The 25,709-nt window shown below is 35.4% G+C and overlaps 2 protein-coding genes across 2 annotated transcripts; one reads left to right on the forward strand and one right to left on the reverse strand.

Moving 5' to 3' along the window:
- Window positions 1–19,443: 19,443 nt before the first annotated feature.
- Window positions 19,444–24,032, reverse strand: sc5d (sterol-C5-desaturase). Its single transcript, XM_065286946.1, has 5 exons — window positions 23,881–24,032; window positions 23,255–23,471; window positions 23,033–23,165; window positions 22,684–22,784; window positions 19,444–22,477 (listed from the first exon to the last, which is right to left on the reverse strand). The coding sequence occupies exons 2-5, from the start codon at window positions 23,462–23,464 to the stop codon at window positions 22,028–22,030; spliced, it is 894 nt and encodes a 297-aa protein (XP_065143018.1). The 5' UTR covers window positions 23,465–23,471; window positions 23,881–24,032; the 3' UTR covers window positions 19,444–22,027.
- A 293-nt stretch (window positions 24,033–24,325) lies between these two features.
- On the forward strand, window positions 24,326–25,652 carry anapc13 (anaphase promoting complex subunit 13). Its single transcript, XM_065286953.2, has 3 exons — window positions 24,326–24,425; window positions 24,551–24,657; window positions 25,310–25,652. The coding sequence occupies exons 2-3, from the start codon at window positions 24,559–24,561 to the stop codon at window positions 25,433–25,435; spliced, it is 225 nt and encodes a 74-aa protein (XP_065143025.1). The 5' UTR covers window positions 24,326–24,425; window positions 24,551–24,558; the 3' UTR covers window positions 25,436–25,652.
- Window positions 25,653–25,709: the final 57 nt, after the last annotated feature.

The following is a 25,709-nucleotide window of genomic DNA, read 5'->3' on the forward strand; positions in this document are numbered from 1 at the left end:
AGAAAACATTTGGACATTGTTTTCAGCGTTTTTAACACTGTCCACTTGTGATAACCTGAAATAGATGTTAATTCCAGGTGTAAACAGAGACTGAAATGTATTACCAAATAAAAAATGAGATGCAAAAAGATCCTTGACTCTTGTAATATCTCTACTTAAACCCCTAATCCCCATCATTGGAGAATTATTTCTCAAGTAAAATAAAAGCACATTTTCCATTAAGCAGGGATTTGTTTCCCGGCAGTTACTGAATGTTTAAGGCTCCTGGTTGAGTTTTGTTTTATGAATTGTTCATGTAATTTAAGCATTGTCACCAGAGCAAATAGTTTTTTCTTAACACTCTCACTCTCATCTACCACATTCCCATTTATCACACCCCTATTGTTTCGTGAATGTGTTCACTGCAGAGACCAGGTACAGGAACAGTTCACTCGACATTAAAAACCCATCATTTACTCAACCTCATGTTGTTTCAAACCACTATGAATTCCGTTTTTCAGTGAAACACAACAGTGACATTTTAAAGAATAACCTATAATAAAAGTGAATGGAGACTGGACGCTTTAAAATGACACACAAGCATCATAAAAGTGTCCTCAAACACTATATTTCAAGACATTAGCTTTATGTGACCAAAACTGAAATCAAAGCTCTCAGGTGAAATACTTTGATGTTTCATCCTATCAGGTTTATATCAAGACACAAATATCATTCGGTCATGACAAACCAATGACGTCAAACTTGATGCTTAAAGGGACATTAAAATGGACATATCTGCATAGAAAATCACAACTTTTAATTTTCTGTCTGTCTTAGTACACGATGTAACTACAGAAGAGTCAAGTTTTAAATAGGAACATATCAAAAGTCTTTGGTTATTTTTTAGCACAATGCTAATGGTCTAATCAGATTCAATGGATTATGCTACGCTATGCTAAAAGTGCTAGCACCAGACCCAGAGATCTGCTGAATGGACTCCATAACGGCAAGATTCAAATGTTTAACTCTAGGGGAGCTAAAAATAAGCATATTTTCCACAAAAGTGGAGTGTCAAAGTTTGATTTCAATCACCGATTTCAGTCTTTGACATGACCTTACTCAGTCAATATTAAAGATATCAAGGTTATCACAAAACATTGACTTTTCACATGCAGGTTCACTTAAAGCAACAAAAATCCTTCATTTTTTCCCCTCATACCTCCATTCTGAATCCATAATTTCAATTTCCACATCATGCATGTATGGTTCCACCAAGAATAAAGTTAATTTAACTCTAAAATGACTGTTGAGCAGTAAAGTCCCATTAAAGATCACTCATGAAGCCTTGGTGTGTCCGTAAGGACTCCTTTAAATACATATTTCTTTTAAAAATGGATTGATGAAGTGGAGTCCCTCCACCTGCCGGTGTGTCATGACTAGTCATGTGTCACTGCTAAAGCCAAACACGCTCACCCAGCAGCATATCTCTAATAGCAACCAGCTGTCTGCTCTGTGCAAAGAGAAATATTGACATAAGTGTCTGCTGGAAAAGTATGCCCGTCTTATTATCTGGCCGTTGGCAGGAGCTGAAGAGTCTCGTGGCTCGAGGAAAGCTTCATTGCCCATATTTGTTGAGCTAACAAATCTGGAAACTCAGTTAGTGGAGGATTCAGTCGAGCTATAGTATTGTCCGTCATATTTCTGTGCCTACCACCGATAGCATACAGCCAAGCTGGCTAGGGAGAAAAGAAGAGATTGGATCATAGCAAAACGCCAAGTGCCTGCGTCCCCCTGGCATAAAACGCAGAAGCGAACAGTCCAGTTTGTGTTTATTTGTTTGCATTTAATCATTCGAATGAAAGCTCCACGGGAAACGTGAGCGAAATACAAAGATTTGCTTTCAAAGTACCCTCACTTTTAGCCGCACCAGCCTGCACACCTTTTGATTTCGGTGTGAGGTTGTTAGCGCTTGCCAAATTTAGCCCGGATGCCTTGTTTGGTGGTTAAATGAATGCACAAACATGTTCTGTCTTTACCAGACTCCAAGAGTACGCTCATCTGGCATGAAGCAGGAGTCTACCTGTTATTTCAGTAAATTAATATTCAGCACAGCTTGTTGCTCCCAAGCAGACAGGCAGTTGGAATGACAATGTAATTGGGGAAATATAGGGATTTTGGGAAGAGGATAGAACAAAGTAATTCCAAACTGACAACTTTGAAGAAGATCAAGGTGTATTTCCTTGTTTTGGCAAGGTTCAAAAAACAATTGCGCATTTATGGCGCCCATTTTCTATCAGTTTAGTGAGAATTACAGTACTTGGCTGACTAAACATCTCAGACGAGAGGGTGCTTTGTCAAAGCTGTTTGAGAAACTGATCTGATCCACTTGACAAGACAAACAAATATCAAAACAGGCTTTTGTGCCACGCGTGACAGACGCGGTTTCGCACGAAAACAAACGTCGACGCGCCCGCTCTCTGTGATTGCACATAACGACAGGAGAAAAGAAAGCATAATAAAGAGGTGAGTTAACACCGTGGCCGGATGAAAGAGAGAGACCGCTGGTTAAATGTCAGCTGAAGGAGAGCCAGACGTATGGATGATTGAATTCTGTCATTACTGCATCTGGTCATGCTTGATTTCAAATAATGACAGCAGGTGCTTGGATATCACCAGGATATATCTGCTGTTTGCAGTCTGTCAGAAGACTGAGGGGGAAGAAAGTGACGGGAGGCAAATCTGCTCTCTCTACAATCCAGACATTTTAAAGTGTTTCTCAAACTACAGACACTTTTATGTCCCGGGAGTTTGTTTTTATTAAAAACTTTTAAACAGGTTTTTGCTATTTTTGAAGTTATTTTTGTTTTATGGAGGTGTTGAATTGTTTTTCAATCTTAAATGTGACCCTCCATGTGAAAACCCAAAAGTCATTTTTTGGTGATTTATGTTTTCTATATAAAATCATCCTACAGTACATGCTGCTGTTTCTGCTTCATTACAAATATCTACCTTTGTGTTTAGCAGAGCAAAGACATTTATACAGGTCTGTAACAGCTTAAGGGTGAGTAAATAATGACAGAATTTTCATTTTTGGGGAACTATACCTTTAACCATTTAAATATCAAATGTGTGAAAAAAAAATATCCATAAAATGTTTTTAAAAAATGATCACTGTCTGTGTTTTTCATCACAACTAACAGTTTTGCCTCGAGTTAAGATATTATTTAAAAAGTAAGTGTACTAAGTGTCAGTGAAGCATGCTAAGGATCCAATCTGAGGGATATAATAAAAAGAATTACAATAAATTTCACTCACATGCACATAAGCTTGTCAAATTATACAAAATGTAATATATATTACATTAATTTATTTCCTTAAAGTATTAGTCCACTTTCAAATATCTGTTTAATTTACTCATGCGAAACGCACACATATGGACCATTTTTAACAATAAACTGACCAGTGGCGGCTGGTCAATCTGGGGCGCCGCCCCTTTAAAGTTGGCCAGAGAAGAGAAGAAAGCTAATTTAACATGTTACCAAAAAGTTAAATATATAGTGCAAATTAATAAAAACAATTATTTATTTGTACTATTTTACTGTAAGTAACTTTGTAATTTATAAAAAATTGAAAAATAAATATAAATAAAGGAGTAAGGAACTTGGACCAGATTGACAGCAGGAAGTGATCGCGGTCAAGCTTACACTGTGTGCTTTTCCAGGACTAATGGCAAACTGAGTTGGCTAGCTGGATGCCATGTAAGTCATGCCTTTTATTGTTTTCCCTGTTTGCTGTTTTAAAGTATGACTGTGTGATAGACTGCATGAAATTTTGTGGCGCATTTGAGCTGGCTTTCATGGACACGATGCTTAGGTAATCCGGTATATTCCGTGGCTTGGTCGACTTTGTTGTTTCCCAATGAAGTTTAAAAGAGCACTCCGAAAAATCCACTGTGTTTAAGGGAACTTCGAGCTGTATGTTGGACTGTATGTTGTCTGTGGTGAGGGAAAACATGCTTGTGTTGTGCTATTGAAGCAAAAAAAAAAAAACTTAATGGTCTGTGATAGGCAACTTTAGTGTGTGCGTGTGCATGTGTGTGAGAGGTCGTGTTAACCTAATATTTTCCATACAGTGTAACAGAAGAGCACGAGATCTCCAGAACAAAAGTAAAACTGTAACAAGACGCTGTCTGTCTCAGGTAAAGACACAAAACTAATGACCACAGTCTGCATTAATCTGCCTTCATGACACAAGATTTAAACATGAAATGACGGATAATAATTGATTATGACGGCATTTTATTAAATGACGAACCGCTGTTTATAAAAAAATAACGGAGATTGAAAAAGTCAAGTGTGTGTCAAAAGTGTGTGGGTTTGAATGTTTACCTTGAGTATTTTATTACTGATAATAAACCTACATTATTCTCAGATTCATAGTACATTAATTTTAAGCTTTAAAAGTTGACTTCAACAGAAACATTTTCAGCATTTTAGCTTAGCAGTAATAGTATTCGTCACTTGATAAATTGCTGTTTACGGTCCTGCATTACTACAAGTTTGATTTTAAGTTTGTTTGCCCCCCCAAAATCTTTTAGTACCAGCCGCCAATGAGACTGACACAAAGACATTAATTAGTGTCATTCCACATACAACAATTTCTGTTCGGTCCTCTTTCTCCATACTTGTAAACACTGCAGCGATAGTTTTGCATACGTCATGCATGACCTCATGTGATTTTGTAATACAGTATGTAAGCTCACGGACGCATATCACAGGGCTAACTTTTTTTGGTAAAAAATGACAAGCGTTTCGCCAGATACTGTAAGACCCTTATGACTCGGTTGGGATTGTTTAGAACTCTTTGAAGCTGAATTAAAACTGCAATTTGGACCTTCAAACAGTTGGGCTCAATTGAAGTCCACTATATGGAGTAAAATCCTGGAATGTTTTCCTCAAAAAACATTTATTTTCGACTAAAGTAAGGACATAAACATCTTGGATGACATGGGGCTGAGAAAATTATCTGGAAATTTTCTTATGAAAGTGGAGTAATCCTTTAAATGCTATCTTTAAAATAAGGCCTTAGCAAGACAAAGCACTCTGACAATGTTTTTACATTTTCAGAAAAAAAAATAATTTTACTGTTGAATATTTTTATTGTTAAAATTAAATCAATGAGTGATTCTCCATATGGAGAAAACAACCCTACACAACCAGGTCAAAGACAAAAAGGACAGGACACAACCAGATGCAGGTTACTTAAAATTGTAGGCTCCGGAACGGATCTGCAACGGATCTGCTCCGAAGCCGACAGCTCCGGTCTGGATCCGTTGCGGATCCGTCCCGGAGCTTATTGCTATCAGGGCATCTTTAGTCTCATCCTTTACAGGTGCTTTGTGCAGTCTGGGGGAATTTGTATTGCTTGTTCATGACACAAACATTATGGTAAATGCTGAAATATTTCCCCTATAAGTCTGTTGCACCAAATGTCATATATAATTATATATTTGGGTTAACTGATAACACATGCTCACAGTCAATAATATTGAAAGGTCAGTTATTTTAAGCTATTCATGATGTTTAACCTCCTTGGTTTGGCTTGCATTTTAGATTTCTTCCAGCTATTTGGTGTTAGGAAGAACCAATAAAAATAATAAACAAATATTTTTCTTTGAACACGTTTTTGTACAACAGGTTCCAGTAACACAGAATTAGGTATTATGGTGCAAACAACAAAAAATGTGAGTCTTAGGAGGTAAACTGACTGTTAAACCCTCACCCAACATGAGCCTTAACAGAGTTTAAAATTACCAAAAGGGTAAACCGCATTACTTACCATAGTAGAGCAAATGTAGAGCAAAAGTCCCAAATGTAGTGTTGTCTCTTCTTTAAGAGTTTTTTGGCAGTTGGCTAGTAAACATTTGAAGTAGCCTCGATCAAAACCTTTCATAAAACTTCCTAACATTTTAAACAATACCCGTTCTTGTCTTAGGACAACTTTTTTGATCCACTTCAAATGTTGACTACTATAGTTGCATCTTCTCTAGTTCAGTAAAGTTTGTAATGAGTTGGCCACGCCCACAGGCTTGAAATCAGATTGACAGGAAGAGGAAATTAAGCTAAGAAAAGACAAATTGGAAAACAGTTCCAACTTGGTTAAACTATTTATTTAAAGCATAAACTCATTACATTTTGTTTAAATTATCTTATTAAAACAAGATTTTATGTCATTTTACTTCTCAATTAAAAGTGATTAAAATGTAAGCATGTCTAAATATTTGTCTAAATGATTTTGTTATATTTGCTAGAAAACAAAATATGTTTTATGTTCAACATTCTCCTAACTGATAAAACAATACATCAGATAAACATACCCCAGCCTCTGTTTAAATCATTTTTTTTATTAAACTGTCTATCCGTGCATGCTTAAAATTGACTGTATATCCTACAGCAGGACCTACCAGTTAATAAATGATTGTACATTTCACACTTCACATTGGCTGTATTTTGAGAATGTGCCCTCAATCCAGGTCCACTTAGGCTATCATTATTGTGAGAGCATTCAGATTTATAACCGCTGACACCCGAGTCAGTTTAGATAAACCAAAATATAGTCCATTCAGAAATATTATCAAACTTCCGCACCTGCACCTGTTAAAAGAGATACCCAAACATATCATTTCATTTCATTGACGGTGTAAAAGAAACTGTTTCTTTGCCACCCTCCATAATATCCAATGTGCCAGTGCCAGTCTAATCTGATGACCCCAAAAGCAGATAGTCTATAGTGTTTTATAATCTGTAGAGTGGCCAGGATGCAATCCTTGCGGTGTATGAATGACAGCTCTTGAGCACCAGAATGCATTCAGACCGAAGCTTATTCAGGGAAACTCAATGCAACACACAGACTACTAATAATTTACAGGAGAGAGTATGTGTTTATCCGTCGATGAAAGAAAGATTGGGGATATATGAGATGACGGGAAGTTGAGAATTCTTGGTTAATGAAAACACTTTTTGTTGGGGTTTATTTTGTCATGAACAGTTTCACGTGAAGTCATAAAAATAATAACAGGGTGTGTATTTCTCCCCATTGCGTCATTCTAAAAATATCTTAAAAATTACCATTTGAAAGACGTTTTTCCCAGCGATTGGCGCCACTGAATGTTTTTCAAGTGACGAATAGATCAAAAACAGATAACACAGGATCTTATTCCATAACATGTCAGTCTCAGAACTATTGAGAAAATGAAAAAAGCAGACTGAAATTACTCGAAAGGTTTGTGTCTTTTGTCATGCATTGATTAGAGACGTCTACATCAAAGAGTTTCATCATGTGATCAATTCTCAGTTGGTCGAGTCTGGCACGTCGTTTCATTTAATCTTCGATGGGAGGATATCTGAAAGTCACTTCAGATTGCAGTTGTTTCCTGTCGAATTGAAATATCACTCCTACATAGAGCCGTTCTGGCACGCTCAACCTTTTAAAAAAGTTCATACCTGTACTGATATTTTGTTGTTTTAGGCTGGGAACCAAAATAAGAGCACAAATGCACTCAAACCTCTAAAATGATTAGTTGTGTTGGAGACTTCTGCTCTATGCTGTGCTCTTCATCTTTTGTATATTGTAAAGTCTTGTTGTGTGGTGTTTGGCACCGGCATTAAATTCAAAGCAAGTGAATGTCCTGAAGCAAGGCTTGCATCCACAGGGAAACTGAATCGTTCTCCATACAGGCATGTGAGCTTTCAGATGTGCAGGATTTAATTAGAATCACCTCCTTTACCTTGTCAGGTTCAGTTTGTGTTTGGATGTTCAAAAGAGGTTTTTGCACTGTTTCCACGGTCTGGGAAGACAGCGGTTTGGGAGGCGGCGGGCTACACACATGCATGTTCACAGAGATTTAGGTTGTTTTGAAATTATTATTGTGTAACGAATCACTTTATGTCATGACAGGGCTGATTGGCCTTTTTAAGCTTAATTATTTAGAATGCATGACTATTTTTTAATGGCCATCAATGGTGTATGATGGTCTATGGTGTAATTATGGCATTATTTAGAAGGCATAACAGAGACAAATTTTACTAACAGTGGGAGAATAACAGAGCCTGTAAAAATCCAACTTAAGTCTTTTTTATTTCGTTTTCTGTGTAAAATTATCCGACATGATATAAAAAACATTCTATATAAAAATATAACCTTGATATCTTTAATATAAGGTTGTGTCAAAGATTGAAATAATGTGAAATCAAAGAGTGAGATCAAACTTTGTTGCCACAAATCTCATCATTAGATTATGAGACTTTAACGTGAATTTTACAGACAGGATTACATAGCTTTTACTGCACTGTAAAAAGTAAAAGTTGGATCGACAGCTCTCCTGATTTTGCCAAGTGGTTGATGTCCTCAGGGCAACATTATGTTGACCCTCGGACAACATTTTAATCAACCAATCAGATTTCAGAAATAAATTTACAGTTTGCTTCAAGTTTAATATTACAACCAGGATTATCTGGGGTATGTTCGAGTTCAGAACCGTGCGCAACGTTTTGCTATGGTTTACGGGTTGAACAATGTTTCCTGGAAACGGTGTGCACCGGTATGCAACATTTAAGTTTAATGTTAAGCTTAATATGTACAAAAAATGGGTCAATATCTTACTTGGCAAAATAAGGTTGAGCTTGGACCAATTTAAAAAAAAATACTTCAATTGGTAATGCCTAAAACAATTCAGTACAAAAAATTAAGTTGAAAATATTTCAATATTGTAGGTGTTAACATTTAAAGTATTTTTTTAAAGTTTTTTTTTAATTTTTGACTTAAAGTGAGAAAAAAATTTTTTTTAGATGTTTCCAACTGAAGTAATTTTTTAATTAGAGCAGGTTTCACTATTTAAAATGTTTTTTAATTTAAAAAAAATCATCACCATTGCATTTTTATGAATATATCGACTGCATTAATTTTAACAGACAATTTTTGGCTATAGAATGTTTAAACCTGATGATCCATGTTATCCAAGAACGTTCCAAAGATCATTTTGTGTGCTTTAGTTGAAACAAGTAAACCTAAAAAGCATAGACTAAAAAAGATGGACGACGCAATGTCGCTTCCTTCAATTGTAATAAATTGAAAACAAAATATCTGACCATGGGCACTGCCGTGTTACGTTAAAAGTCAGGGCATGCGCAGAAGGACTCATCCGTGAAGCCAGGAGGTGGAGCTGCGGTATCAAACTTCCGCCCAAATGCTCGCACGCCTAATTCAACCACGTCATTTGAACATCTCATTTGACTGGCTAGCTTAAATAAGGTAAGTTAAATACAACTCATTTTGTCGGTGTGTGAAATAATACAGAAATCGAATTATTAGTTATATTTTCAATCTTCCCTCGAAGCTCAGAGAGTCCGCTCAGAGAAGCTGTCAAGCACAAATGTCAATCATAATGAAACGCCCCGTTTTTATAGCATCAAATTACTAGCTAAAATTAAACGTATCATAAAAATTAACAAACGAAGATATATCAGCGTGATAACTAACTTAAAGGACCAAAACCATCTTTTGGAAAATTGTATTGGAAGTGTAATTTATTTTTTTATTTTGACCAGAGTCCCGTTCGGTTGCATGGAGAGGGCAGGGTTTATGACTTACTTTATCCGGCCACCAGGAGGCGATCAAAGAGCCAGCAGCTTTACTTTTCAAGATGTATGAGGCACACACTAGCTAAAAATATATTACATTTCTGGTTCGTGTTTTTCAGGTTCATTATTATTAATCTAGAAATCTGCAATGTCAAAAATAAATGGCCAAAAAATTGTCAATAGTTGTCACTGGGGTTTACAAAAAAGACAACTTTTGACAATTCTTTAAGTCAGAAAAAAAAATAAAGTTAGAAAAGATTATACTTTGAATCTGGGATTTTCAACATGGGTTTCAATGAACCCCTCTGTATTTGTGAGATTTAGATTGCAAGACATGTCTGACTCTCATTGCTGGAAAAAGGGACTCTGGTTCCCCTGATTAGCTCATGTCCTTTATTCAGCCTTGAGCTTGCAGTCATGGTAGGACTTCTCACTCTATTCTGATTTTGTAATAGAGGCACCGAAACACTAAAGAATCCGTTTGATACAGCATGGACAGGGCATATACTGTATAAGGAGAGAGAGAGAGAGAGAGAGAGAGAGAGAGAGAGAGAGAGAGAGAGAGAGAGAGAGAGAGAGAGAGAGTGCATTTTAATGAGAAGTGAACAGTGTCTCAGCTAGACATTCAGAGAAACACAGGCCCGGCTTGGCTCACTCTTCTCAACAGTGCATTGCTCTGACAAGCTCCCAGTTTTACTGAAGTGTGCACTTGTAATAACAAAGCCCCATTTCTATCCAGTCACTTGGTGGCATGAGATCTGCCAGACTTGATGTTTCGCTGCCGTCACATTTTTCTCTTTCTTTCCCCGTTTTCTTGTAGCTCTGTATGCGATACGATGTGTGAAGGATTTCTGGTTATATTTCATGTTGCTCTTACTTCTCCGCCATTGAGCCGACATTGACAAACACGATTTGACAAACAAGCCGAATGTGAATACTTAAATCTGTGAAAACCACTTCACGTGCCAATGAATAACATTTCTACTTAAAATAGTGGAAGAAATATGTCATTCACTGTAATGTGTGTACGAGGTTATTATGAGCCCATAGACAGTAACAAAGGACAAGCAATCAAGTGACAGATTGAATACTGAAAGCTATCATTTCACAGAACATTATAGTGCAGAGAGATGTGAAAATGTCTGTAATTTCTGATATTTATTCATTGAAAGGAGATGACTTCCTAAAGAGACCAGGAAATTGGAATTCTTCATGTCCTCACTTACATTAAATATGAATCGAGGAAGCGTATGATAGGGCCGCTATTTAAGTGTCTAGGGTTAAAGTAGGCAGTGATTGACCACCTTCTGTTCTTGGCTGACAAAACTCCATATACATGCCAGATCTCAAGACGCTCGGATGACTCAATAGAGGCATAAATTTCCAACAAATGAGAGCAACATAAATGAGGAGATAAATGTTGTGGGAAACATCCTGGGTTTTTTTGTGAGCCGTTTTTTCCGGTCATACGGGTTGCCTCATTCAGACTGTTACAGTTGTAATTAAAGGGCTTTAATGGTGATTTCTGGACACAAATATGCTACACTTTCTGATTTTGTGTGATAACGCTCATGGCCGTGACAAATAAATGCTAGTGAGTGATGGGATGCGATGACTGTTGTGTGCAAACAGCATGGAGTAAGAGAGATGTAGGGGGTATAAAACAGCAAATAACAGCAAAATGCACACGCTGCTGAAGAAGACAGTGAGAGATGAAATGAGACATCTGAAGAAGCTAGGCCAACAATCTCTGATTTCTGCCCTCGAGCGACTGATGATTTGCCAACTCAGAGCAAACCTTCTCATCTGTGGGTTTATTTAGCTTCTAAACCAAATCTTCATTTGTAAGTCTGTAAGTCTCTGAAAAGCCCATGAAGGCTGTTGCTTAAGAAGAAATGGCACAGCTTAACTGTAGTTTTGCTCTTGCTTTTGGAACTAATGTTGCAACAGGCTGGCCAAACCATGAAGAAAAAAGTATTTTAGCATATTCTATCACCTTTAAATAATTTGTTATCATAATAATAGTAACCAATTTCTATGCTAATTCTTTGCATTGATTTATTGCCATTAAATGTAAAAATCATTAAACATGCACTGAAAATGCTGACATCACAATGCTCAACAATTTTTTCAAGTGAATAAACTTATAGTGAATACAACTGCCAATAAACTGAATAGAAATCTTAATGGATTGTTCTTCAGGTATATCATTTTTATAGCTCGTTTGAATGCTTGATTCTGATTGGCTGATCTCGACATTTGCAGGTTTGTTATTCCCAGATAACAGCCGCTGAAAACTAATAACACAGTAACCCGGATGCTGCAAATAATTTTGACAGGTACAGTTTAATATTGCACAAAAATGTCTTTTAGTAACATCATGTATGACATCATATTAACAAATAGGGGTGCATAATAATTTATCGTGATTAATCTATAGCAGAATAAAGGTTTTTGTTTACATATATTTGTGTGCACTGTGAATAATAATTATGTTTATATAAACGTGCACACATTCATGTATAATTTTAAGAAAAATTATATTTATATATTAAGTATTAAAAAATATATAAATATACAAATGTATATACAAATTCTTAAATATATACATGCATGTGTGTGTATTTATTTATACAAAGTTATTATTCATAGTACACAGACATTTATGATATAAACAAAAACATTTATTCTGCTATAGATTAATCATTATTAATCGTTATGAACCAAATAGTGTGTTTGTGACATTTGAACATATTTTCTTAAAGGGGACATATCATGACTTTTTCAGTGTTTAAGTGCTATAGTTGGGTCCCCAGCGCTTCTATCAACCTCGAAAATGTGAAAAAGATCAACCCATTAACTTAGTTTTGGTAAACCATTCTATGCAAGCATGTAAAAAAATAGGTCATTGAAATTTGGCTCCCCTTGTGATGTCACAAAGGGATAATACCGCCCCTTGATCTGGACTATCCAACCACAAAGTGGCAATTTTAATATGTTATAATAAATTATCTATATGGTATTTTGAGCTAAAACTTCATATATGTACTCTGCGGACACCAAATATTTATTTTACGTCTTAAAAAAGTCTTGTGAATTTCTCCTTTAATTCAAAAAAAGTAAACAGGTTTTCCTCGCGGAAGGTGTGCATTGTTAACAATGAGCAAATAAAATATTTTAAATTAAAATTGAATGTATCTTAATTATGAGGTAAATAGGCATGTAATAAGCACAGGCTTGGCACATTTAGGCTTGGTGCAAAATTTATGAACACAGCCCAGAACAAAGACTAAAAAAATCACCACACAAAAAATCAACAAACATTGATAACAGGTTGTAGTCAATGTTTGCTCTATTATCTGTGAGCTTGATTTTCTGTAAATTCAAATAAAACCCAGATTCCAATACGCTGTTTCTGCCAAATTATTTTGTCCAAATTCTAAAAATTGCTGGATTAAATTTTATGCCATGTTGGGTAAATATTAGACAGAACACAATGCTGGGTTGTTTTAACCCAAATGCTGGGTTTTTGTAACTTATGGTTGCCTAACAACAACCCAACATTGGGTAATTTGTAACCCAGCATGTTTCTGTCCAGTATTTACCCATACGGGTAAATAGCTATTTTTAGAGTGCAGTAAATATTTTAAAAGTTTGGTCCCATACATCTTATATTTTGATGGTTTAATCCAGTGGTTCCCAAACTTTTTCAGCGTGCGGCCCCCCCCTGTGTACAGTGCATTTTTTTGCGGCCCCCTGTTAGATCAGGTCTCCACACCACAGACAAAATAAAAAACGATCCAGCCTCGGACACCAGATCACGTCAGAAAATATAAGTTTACTTTGTTAAAGCATCTGTCAGATACAAGGCTGATCAATCGTTGCTAGAGGAGAGCATAAACAGAGTCGTGAGACGGAGGTTTTAGATGATAAAATAAAACTGAGTTTTATTGATGGACAGCAGTTTCAGTTGCATATGCCTCAATGTTCAAACCTCGTCTAACCCAGGAATACAGCATGCACGGTTATATCCAAAATTGCTCAGCTGCATCATCCCTTAGACCTTGGGCTTCCATAAACATTCTCTTTATCTATCTTGTTTACACACAGACAGAACAGCTCTATGAAACTTAACCACAAAGAGACATATAAAATATAGAAATACAGTGAATTAATGAATGATATAATAAAATATAGAAATATAATAATGAATGAATAAATGAATAATGAATAAAAACAATAATGAATCAAATGAATTAATAAACAATAATGTAATAATAAAAATGATAATAATGAAATTGATAATGATAAAATGATATTAAATAATCAAATACAATAATTAAATGGATAATAACTAATTATTATAAAATGATTATGATGATTATGTAAATAAATGATTAAAGATTAAAAAACACAATGATAAAAACATTCTTCATGTGAGGATCTAAGGTAGGATCCTTCACTCCCGAAAGAAAATTTATGACAAAAACAGTTTTAAAATGTAATATTTTAATTAAACAAAACATATACAATTATAGTAGTGCTGTTGGTTAGTTGGCTTATTATTTTTTAGGTTTAATTACACAGAATTCATGATAAATTAATGTATTTTATAAAATGTCATAAAACTGGGGCCCCCCTGGCACCATCTTGCGGCCCCCAGTTTGAAAACTACTGGTTTAATCTAACCCTGTGGGCGCATTTAAAGCAAATACTGTACAAATTTCCCACACCAGACATTACTTTTGGTATTATTTGGTATCAACCTAGAAAATGTGAAAAAGATCAACCCAGTAATTTAGTTTTGGTAAACCATTCTCTACAAGCATGTGAAAAAAAGGTCATTACAATTTGGCTCCCCTGTGATGTCAGAAGGGCATAATACCGCCCCGTAATCTGCACATTCCAACCACGACACTGCCATTTAGTGTATTTTACAAGTTGGCGAATTGTCCAAAAACATACGATTATTACCAAAAATAACAATAACAAAACCCTGCCCCTAACTCCTCCCCTAACCCCAACTTTACAGGGGCAAAAGCTAATCATGCAAAGATGTACGAATGTGGTTGTACGAATTAATACGAATTAACCACCTTGTAAAATATGTAAGTTGGTAAATGCAATGGGTGCTTCTGAGAGGATGGGGGCAGCAGAGAGGCTAATTCTGTTGTACTGCTTAGTTGTATTTAGTAGAAGTCATTGTATGTAGAAGCCAAAAAAATCAACAGTACACCATAAATTATAAAAAATATGCTAATAATGAACTAAACAATAAAATACACTTCTAACACAATCAAAAAACAAATAAAATACTTCAGTAGTTGTTTATCACCAAATCAAGGCTGTTCATTGAAGCTGTTGCATTCCTTGCACTGCTCTTTCGCATTTTGCATCATGCGGAGCAATCATGGCATCTTTTGGACAGTCTGACAGTAATTTCCACATTAAATGTGTAAGATTGCACAATTTATCTTCATGGTTTCATTCCTACTGTATATATGTCACTAACCCCAGGCTTCTTTAAAAGAAACAAAACAAATCCTTTGTATTCTGATGGTGACACTATCATGCACTGGAGTGAGAGAAAGAGCAGGAGGATTTGAGATAGACGCGATCATTATTCTCATCACCACATTTCATGGTGTCCCTCGTAGTAAATGAGAGGCAGCAGACAAAACTGGAAAATATTTTCGACATGGTGCAATGCTATGTAACCATTTTACACGCATTGGGGCAATTAAATGTTTCACTTTTTAAAGTGTGTGTGTGTTCATATATCATCAACATATTTAGGGTTTTTGCGTCAGATCTACAAGAGATGTCCTTCAGAGCCATAAAAACAAATATTATCGGAAAAATCCCAGCATGCATAGGTCACAGAGGCAGTCAAAGGAGCTCTAGATGATATTTAGTTGCACTGATAAATACCATGACATTTTACAAGATGGCCTTGCCTTAAAAGAGGACCTCCAATAAGCGAGTGTATCAGTCAATTCATCACACCATGCTCAGCATGTAACCGATTTAACTGTGTTTACACCGTTTCCTGTTATTCACAAGCTCGCCGGAGCGCCCGCTCCAATTATGGACCAATCATCCAACATGCATCGCCTTGAAAGCGAAGCTTTAGCCTTACTTGGTTGCCTTGATCAGCGAGCAGCACAGCTTTTATCCATTTTGCATTCGCAAACAATACGCAAGCGGCATTCGCACATAAAAGCAGCGCAGAATCTTTGTTCTGTCACTTCATAATGTCTTTCAATAAAGGCTTCAGTTATTCATTAAGAAGGTTATCTCGCCCGCAGCAGAAATCCCTCAGATTTGAGGCTGTTACCCCTGCTGTGAGAAACTGCACAACTGGCAGTATGGATAGATCACTTTTAGAGTGGATATTACACGATGATGTGTGCCTCATATGTTTCAGTGTTGACTGGACGAAATACCCAGAAATCTCAGGAAGGTGATCAATCACACCTGTACATTCATTTTACCTTTATCCACACTCAATGAGATTCTCATTCGTGAACATGGAGTAGCTATTGATCATTATTGGCTTAGACTAACTAACATGACTACTGATATTAATTACCCATCTGAACTTTCTTTTAACATTTCCATAACGAATAAAGCAAGGAAAAGGTCACAACAACAACAAAAAGAAACCTTTGTTGCATTTGGTTTAAAGGCACTTGTTTATTAATTCAATATGCCTTATTAGTTTTCATCCTGGTGGGAGCTTATACTGCAAACATTCATTGCAAAAGTCGAAATGAAGCATTATTTCTAGTCTGTTGTATAATTAAAGATGCAGTTTGTTTGTTTGTTTATTTGTTTAATTCATTCAAAACTAAAAAAATGCACTGCTTTTATACAATGCTGCTATTTTGTGAAGGATTTGCAAATGCTGTTTCCTTATTTTTTGTTGCTAAATGTAAAAAGAATCAATTTTAGCAGCAACTCCTTTTTGTAGCATGGGAAAGACCAAATTTACTCAAACAGACATGTTGAACTATTAACCAAATTAGTTTAAAATATTTTATTACTAACAGAATGCAAATCTGCGCTTTTAATTATGAATCCACAAGCAACGCGCACCCTCAGGAATATCATGATGATAGTCAATGTTGCCTCCTTTATATCTAGTTCACTGCTCCTCTGGTGCATTAAACACACATGGCAGTTCATTTCTAGTATTATTAGATGCTCACTGACTGAATCAAAATAAAAGTACACTGTAAATACGCACTCGCATAAACACATAGAGAGTCCTGTATGATCATCTCCAATTTCTTCACATTATAAGATATATAGGAGCGAGGAGGAATTGTTCTTCATCTGTGTGAAACTGATAGACAACCTCAGGTGTGTGCTTTGGGCCTGTCATCTGTGATAAAGCAGGCAAAGATAAAGGAGCTTCTTATAAAACTCCACAAGGGACGGAGTTGGTTATTTACATACAATGATAACACAAACACGATCATAATCTTCACCGATGAATACAATCAGTACTTTAATACGCTTTCAAACTGCAGCATTGTCTTTGAAGTGACACGTTAATATTAAATTGATAACTTCTGCACAAAAAGTCTGCCATAAAGCATGTGCATAATGCACGTGATGCTTTTAAAATGAAAATATTTCCTAAAGGTGTTTCTTCATCTTATTAATTTGTGTGAAAATACTTTCCGTGGAATGGACATTTGTAAACAGCCCGAAGATATCATTAGAAAGCAAACAGAACGAGGGCCGGCCCGCACGCAGTAATTGAAAGATAGTGGCCTCAGCTGCAGTACAACCGACAATGATTCGGGTTCAAATAATGGGTGGAGATTATTTCAGGTAGACAGAAATGTAATGATTAATTTTCTTTTCAGGTTGCTCGCCATCATAATAATGGGTAGGAAAACGTGGCATTGTTGTGCACGAGGCAATAGTACTCCTGGTGGTACCCGCGGTGTGAACTTTGAAATGATGTGTTCCTTTACCACAGTTAGCTGCTGGATTACAAATGAGTCACCCAGCATCCCACGCCTGCATGCACATCCAGCGTATAATAAAGCCATTTCACCCAGCGTGATATAAAAGACCATTTTCAAGTTCAGTGATTGGGTTCATAAACTCTTTGTGTCTGCCTAAAATATACAGGAATATGCATACACGCCCATTCGCGTATACACAGCAGCAGAACGAAGGGAAGCGTTTGTGTGTGGCGACACAATTCAAGTTGATTTTAGATATAACGAGCAGGTCATATAATCAAACAAGCAAATGAAATCAATCATTAAATGAATCAAACAAAACAGCACATATCATTTCCAATTATATGCTATTATACACTACTTGTTCGTTTTATATTAAGTCCATTTATTAAAGTCAATGGAATAAACATACAGTTTTAGTACCAACATAATAACTGTAGGATCCCTGCGAAATCATTAACACACATAAACAGACCCATATATAGACTATATTAGTGTAGCAGACCCTTTTATAGATGCAATGCTTTATAGATGCATACTGAGATAATGGTATTTACTACCAGTGTTGGGGAAAGTTACTTTTAAAAGTAATGCATTACAATATTAAGTTACTCCCCTAAAAAAGTAACTAATTGCGTTACTTTTCATGGAAAGTAATGGTTACGTTACTGTTAAGTTACTTTTTCTTGATCTCTTTCAGGCCTTGCAGGTGTTTTTTATGGTCAAGCTCTGGCCTGTCATCTCGGTTTCTGACTCAAACTGTTCCACTTAGGTGCACAGTGCGCGTAATCTACGTTAATATTTAATACATTATTTTATTTTTAAATTGAATAAATTAAACTGAAAAGTAACTTGCATTACTTTTATAAAAAAAATTACCTCAAATATTAAAGTGAACATTATAAAGTAATGTGTTACTTTACTCGTTACTTCAGAAAAGTAATATCTAATTATTTTAATAATTAATATTTTATATTACTTAATGCACGTTACTTGTAATGCGCTACCCCCAACACTATTTACTACACCCTACCCCTAATCCCTCACAGAAACCTGTTTCCATTATTATTTTACATTTGGCTTATTTATTCAATTTAAGGATCAGTTCAAGTCTTTACATGCTTCTGCATAGCGTAGTGGTAGAGCTAGAGCTGCCTAATGGTTAGTCGCGACTAATTGTTTGCAGAATAAAAGTTTTTGTTTACATATTAAATGTGTGTGTAATGTGTATAATAATTATGGATATATAAATGCACACACATGCATGTATATATTTAAGAAATATTTGCATGTGTATAAACATTTGTATATTTACATATAATTTATATCATATGTAAATATAAATATTTATTATGTCAATATATTTTTTCCTTAAAATTATACCTACATGTGTTTGTGTGTGTGTGTGTGTGTATGTATGTATGTATGTATGTATGTATGTATGTATGTATGTATGTATGTATGTATGTATGTATGTATGTATGTATGTATGTATGTATGTATGTATATATATATATATATATATATATATATATATATATATATATATATATATATATATATATATATATATATATATATAATATTTGCTGATGTACTGTGTATAATAATTATGTTAACAAAAACTTTTATTCTGTAAAGGAATACTCGTGACTTCTCTATAGGCAGCCCTAGGTAGAGCATTGCGTTAGCAGAGCAAAAAGTCATGGGTTCGAACACACATACTGATAAAGATGTATACCTTGTAGTGCACTGTAAGTCACTTAAAGTGTCTGCAAAATGCATAAATATGAGTTGGTTTTAACAGATTAGACTGTATTTGTAGACAGACGCACAAACAGAGATTTGGTTATAAACGTATTTCTCTTTAATAAAGTCAAAACGAGACCCTGAACATACAAATACATAAAGAACTGTAATAATCATGGTTTTTTTTTTAGATATGTTTATAGCATTTATGCAAATAATAATGTGGTACAACACTTTACCAGAAAGGCAATCATTAAACTCCCCAAAAATGCATCTTTAACAACTGATTTAAATAATGTTACACTGACTAAAATTATAAACGCAACACTTTTGATTTTTCATGAGCTGAACTGAAAGGTCTAAGATATGTACACAAAAGGCCTATATAGAGTGGCCTTTTATTGTGGCCAGCCTAAGGCACACCTGTGTAATCGTCATGCTGTATAAATCAGTATCTTGATATGCCAACCCTGTGAGGTGGATGGATTATCTCTGCAAAGGAGAAGTGCTCACTAACACAGATTTGTGAACAATATTTGAGAGGCCTTTTGTAAACATAGAAAAAGTTTTTGATCTTTCAGGTCAGCTCATGAAAAATGGGTGCGAAAACAAAATTGTTGCGTTTATTATTTTGGTCAGTGTAGTTCTTGTGTAAATCTCTTTTCATAACCTTTCTGAAATTCTATTAGTCATAAAAATAAACTGTTGCCATAGACACTAATTAGTTTGCAAAGATGTTTTTATAGCAGGAATTAAATTTGACTCTCAAAGCATGGCTCCTATCATTCTCCCCCACATTTAAATAATAAATAATTCAATATAATTAATTTAAGTTTATTTTGTTTGCTTTAAATGGTAACACTTTCCATGATCACCCCTCATCAAGCCTTGTTAACAGAGAAATTAATTTCTCTTTAAAATCTCCTTTCCTACCAGAAGCAATATGTTGATGTATGAATGAATTCTGGTTTTGCTGCTATTTTTATTGCACACACTACAAGCCGAATAAATGATTAAAAACTACAGTTAATTTGTTCTGAAAAGGTGCATCTATCTGTGCAATGCTATAAAATCACAAATGACTGAATAAATGTTGATGCAACAGCCCCCTCTACTGTGTATAAGATGATGCACAAGGACTCTGTCTGTCTGTTGCTATGCAACAAGGAAAATAAAACTTCAGTGATTATTAAGCTTGGCTAATATCCAAAGTACACTTTCAACAATGTGTAACTTGAGCGAGTGATATAACTTTATTTACCCCAGCCAAAAAGTGTCTGTCAGTCTGAAGAATCAATGAAAGACTTACATTACATTATCATTATATACAGTCAGCTGGTCATATAAACCCCAGACTCAAAAATGACCTTTTGGCTGTAATATTACCTCATTACCTTACATGGATACTTGCTTACATAAATACATGAAGAGTGCACTGCAAAACCCTCTAAGTGCGTCTGACATGTTTTCTTGTAAATGAGCATTTTTTGTTAGGCTGATATATTTAGGTTCATTGTCACTTTTGCTCTAAAACCCTGTATTTATATGCAAAAATCTCCACTTCAAAAAATGTCTCCAGTCACTCTTTACTGTCCTTTCTGAATAAATCTAAAAGGCTTAAAAATTCAGTCAATATCCTAATATATTCTGTAAACCTTCTTTAACTGGGTACCTTGACGTATGCCTGCTGTGGTTTATTCAATTTTTCTTCTGTGCACTTAAGAGGATTTTGCCGAAAAATCACATTTAGCGATTTCTGCCAACAAAGTGGTATTTCTGAAGGCCCTGTGGCCGGATTAAGCAGATCTGAGGTGAAAGTATTTCATGAACGTATAATACGAAAGCATTCAGTCAATATCATTGGCTCATTTCTGATGGAGATAAGTTTATTAAATAACGATCTCAGATTTTCATGATCAACACATTTCTGCATGAAAAAATATTTATGTAATAATTGGAAGTTAGTGATTAGGAAAATCCACTGTGAAAAAATTGATAAAGACAACAGTTACATTACCATCAACATATATATATATATATATATATATATATATATATATATATATATATATATATATATATATATATATATATATATATATATTATTTTTTTATTTGGACAGAGCATGTTATTCATATAAAAAAATAGACCACAGATTACAGTTCCTTTCTGTGATCAGCAAAACCATTTATATTATATTTCTACTTACTGGTCTTTATAACAGTGATCTGTTCAATGACAAACATATCTATCAAGAGACTTATTTAATTTGAAATGTGCTTTGTGTTATCACAAAGGTGAGCTGAGATGTACTGAAGTTAGAGTCCTGTCACTCCTCATGAATTAGTTAAATGTTTTTGACAGCAAAATTATAGATGTCTACTTGACAGAAGCCTTCATTAATTGAAATATAATTGTATATGAATTCATATTAAGTTACATAAAATCAAAAGAATACCAGGGCAACACAACACAAAGGGTAATGTTTCTATTTGGCAATGAAATATACTTGTTTCTATTTTTTTTGGCAGGAGTAAACATCTTTTATGGACAACTGATATTTCAAAGACAAGTCCTTATAGAAAGAGGCCTTGAATTATCAAATCCCTTTCACAAAGGAATATTTTAAGGGTTAATCTCTTACCTTGAACTCATTCAAGATGCTTTTACATGCCCACCTACTCTTTCTTGTCACGAGAGTTGTTTTTACTATTATGTCCATTAATGCCATTTGAGTTCAGCTTTCCTTCTGCCATTAACTTCTTGATGAAGTCGTGTGGCCCTTTTCCCATTAGCGGAGAAGGGTAACGGTATGAGCCTCCGATGCGGTCCCACAGAGTAAAGTACTGCCCGTAGTTGTAGTCAAAGAAGAGGTGGTGGTCTGTGTGGTGAGCTGAACCGTTAATGACTGGTTCGAACAGATTGGGCACACGGTAGTCGCCATCGTGAATAGAAATGGTCCACACATTGACAAACACATACAGGACTAAGTACAGAACCTTGTGTAGAGGAAAGAAGAAGGGGTAGATGTGGTACGGGAGGCCTTGAAGAAATCCATCAACAGGGTGGAAAGCGTGGCTGGCAAATGGGCTCGGAATCTTCCAAATGTGGTGTGGTTTGTGAAAATACTGAATGAAAGGTAAAAAGCGAATAACAAATGGTCATTGTTTGTATAAAGAACATTATTAAGACGAAATGTGTAGCACAAAGGTGTTAAATTAAGCCAAGTACACTCATATAGGCATTTGAAACCATAATCATTGGCAGGGGAATGTTTAAAATTGAATTGTCTTACATATATAAACTGGCTTACATAAACATGTATCTAAATTACCTTATATATCAACTTGTGGTGAAGAAATCTGTGAATCCAGTAAATACACATGTCAGTAAAAAACAGGAAGGACACCATGCTGAAAATCAGCCCCGACCAACCTGTAAAACAAGCAAAAATAGTTGGAGTTGGTTATGCACATAGCAACAAATGTTCCCATCACTGCTTATTCTACAGTTGGGGTTTTCAGATTGTTTGATTTAGTTTTAATCATTTTGAATTTGTCTGATTTGTATTTTTAAATCGCTTATTTATCTATAAACAACTATAATCCCGTTGATAAGCCTGTGTAGCACTGACTTAATATGAACTTTGACTGGCATTAAAGGAATCAGCTCTGTTCTCTTACCGAGTGGCGACTCGTCAACATTGTCGTACAGTTTGCTGTAACCTCTGACCTCAGCAAAAAACAACGCCACTGTAGGAACACTAATCCAGGGTAAAGACCACAACGCATACTTTATTTCTCGTTGCACCTGGTTCTGTGGACAAAAATATATCAATAAACATAAATAATACTCCTGTTATCCTAAATGTAAAATGAGAGAGACATAGTAGTGGATAAACCAACCTCCAAAAATTGAGGGTGTTGCTTTAATTTGTGGTCAAAAACAAAAAAGTAGCTTAAAGCACCCAGGCCAAGATACAGGATTGCAGCACCCAGGTTGGTGACCACCATTAAACCGATGATCTGTCGTAGAGGTTCATCCTCAGCCCATGATGATGGATACACATATGGAGTGAAAAAGTAATAATCTGCAACATTTAACACCAGGTCCATCCTGACCCTAAGAGAGGCAAAATGGCAAATAAATTGGAATTTATTTGTGTGTATGCATTTAACCTTTTCAATATTTTTATTTTATGTGTGTATACTGATGTTTACCATAATATGCAAAACCATAGATAGATAGATAGATAGATAGATAGATAGATAGATAGATAGATAGATAGATAGATAGATAGATAGATAGATAGATAGATAGATAGATAGATAGATAGATAGATAGATAGATAGATAGATAGATAGATAGATAGATAGTAATACTGTAGCAAAGTAATGCGGTAAAATAAATGCACAATACTGTAACCAATAAAAGTACGTTATTCTTCACCAAGACAAAACAAAACGTATAGAATGTGCATGAAGTTTACGCAACTGTCACGTAACAAATGATGTAGAAAAAAGGTGCTCACCTGTCAAGGTGTTGTCAAAGACACCGCAGAGAAAGAAATAACAACAAGGTAAAACTCAGGTAGGGGGTCCAGTGCAGCACGCACTGTAGAAATCATTTGGTACGCAACGCGCGGCGCATCCAATGGCAGCTCACTTCCTCACGGCGCGAGCAGTTTCTCAAATCGCTATTGGACGGTTCCGAGATCTGGTCATGGCGTTACAGGCTCTTCAGAGGAACACACTAGGCGTGTTCAAATTCATGCGGCGCTGCGCAGACAGACCGATGTATGACATTAAAGTACCGCGAGAGTCGCGGTACTCTGATGTCATGTGAATAACAGTTAACTGTCTGCGCAGCGCCTCATTAATTCGAACACACTTAATAATTATTTTTACTTTAGTCAATTTGGATCCGGTTAATGGAATTACATGTATGAATAGCCCGATAATGTTGGTAAAAATGTAAACTTGTATTTATGGGAGGAGGATAAAAGCGAATTAATATGGTGTGTCGTCATCAGAAAGCGACATAACAAACTGCCGTGTTGAGTGGAAGATCGCGAGGGTGTGTGTTTTTTTATTCACCAAGCACAAAATAGAGCTTTATCGATTTGATTGCATTCTTTGGCGTTTCAATAGTCATTTTCAGACGTTTTTCAATGAAGTGTATCTTTTAATTGTGTCCCAAAGTGTTAAACATGGACAGTGAGGTGCAGCGAGACGGAAGAGTGCTTGATCTTACAGATGATGCCTGGAGAGAGGATAGACTGCCATACGAGGATGTTACTGTACCACTGGTAATTCACTTTATTTGATAAATGATTGCGTATTACTTTAATTTATAAGAGGGCGATCTTTTTGAGGTCACAGCATGAACTATTACCTCATTGGCATTTTTTATGTTTTAAGCATAACATTACAAAAACATCTGTGAAATTCCTAAAGCCCCCATAAATATTAAAATGAATCTTTGTTCCTTTTAGTAAATACGCTAGGTTTATGAATAAATATTAACTAGTTTGGTCCAGAATTCTTATATAGACGATAAAAGCATTCAAACCTAGTTTGGCACATGCACTAAATCAAAGTCTAAAATGTTTATGACATCATCCTACACTTTAGCTTCTCATTGAACTTTCTGTCCAATTAAATGCTCTTTGGATGATGTCGCATCCTTCTCTTTACGTTGTGTTACAGTAAGTTACATCTTTGCTCGATTGTGCCATAAATTAAACACGGTTGGTTATTTTAGAGAAAGGGTTGGATCAAATAATGCAGCACATTCCAAGGCCCCTCTTTTATTTTTTATTTAAGAATGTTTAGATAACAGTATTGAAGACTAAAACAGTTAGAGAATGTTTTGCATTGCAATGGACATATAGTTTTTACTCTATGGGGCTAACATTTGCCTCAAAATACCCACCAGTCATTTGATCTTTTCTTACCTAGAGTGAACTTCCAGAAGCAGAACAAGACAACGGTGGATCTACCGAGTCGGTCAAAGAGCAAGAGATGAAGTGGTCGGATCTCGCCCTTCAAAGTTTACATGAAAACACCCCAAACATTGGCACATAGAAGAGAAAGAGCTTTGTCCTGTTGAACTGATCTCCAGCCTTTATAATGATCCTGTAGGTCTCATACAGGGGATCATTGATTCACGTTTTACAGTTGAGTCATTGTTGCAGAGTTATGTAGTTTCTGTACATGTGAGCTGAAATAATGTATTATTTGATATTTCCAATATTGTTTGCATTTTAAATCTAAATAAAATATTTAAAGTAGATAAGTGCAATATGTAGCAATTTGGTTTAAAGGTTAATGATGGTGGCCCAGTAGACCTATTGTTAAA

Source organism: Paramisgurnus dabryanus, chromosome 18 (genome assembly GCF_030506205.2).
Source record: "Paramisgurnus dabryanus chromosome 18, PD_genome_1.1, whole genome shotgun sequence".
In the NCBI taxonomy this organism is placed as follows: domain Eukaryota; kingdom Metazoa; phylum Chordata; class Actinopteri; order Cypriniformes; family Cobitidae; genus Paramisgurnus; species Paramisgurnus dabryanus.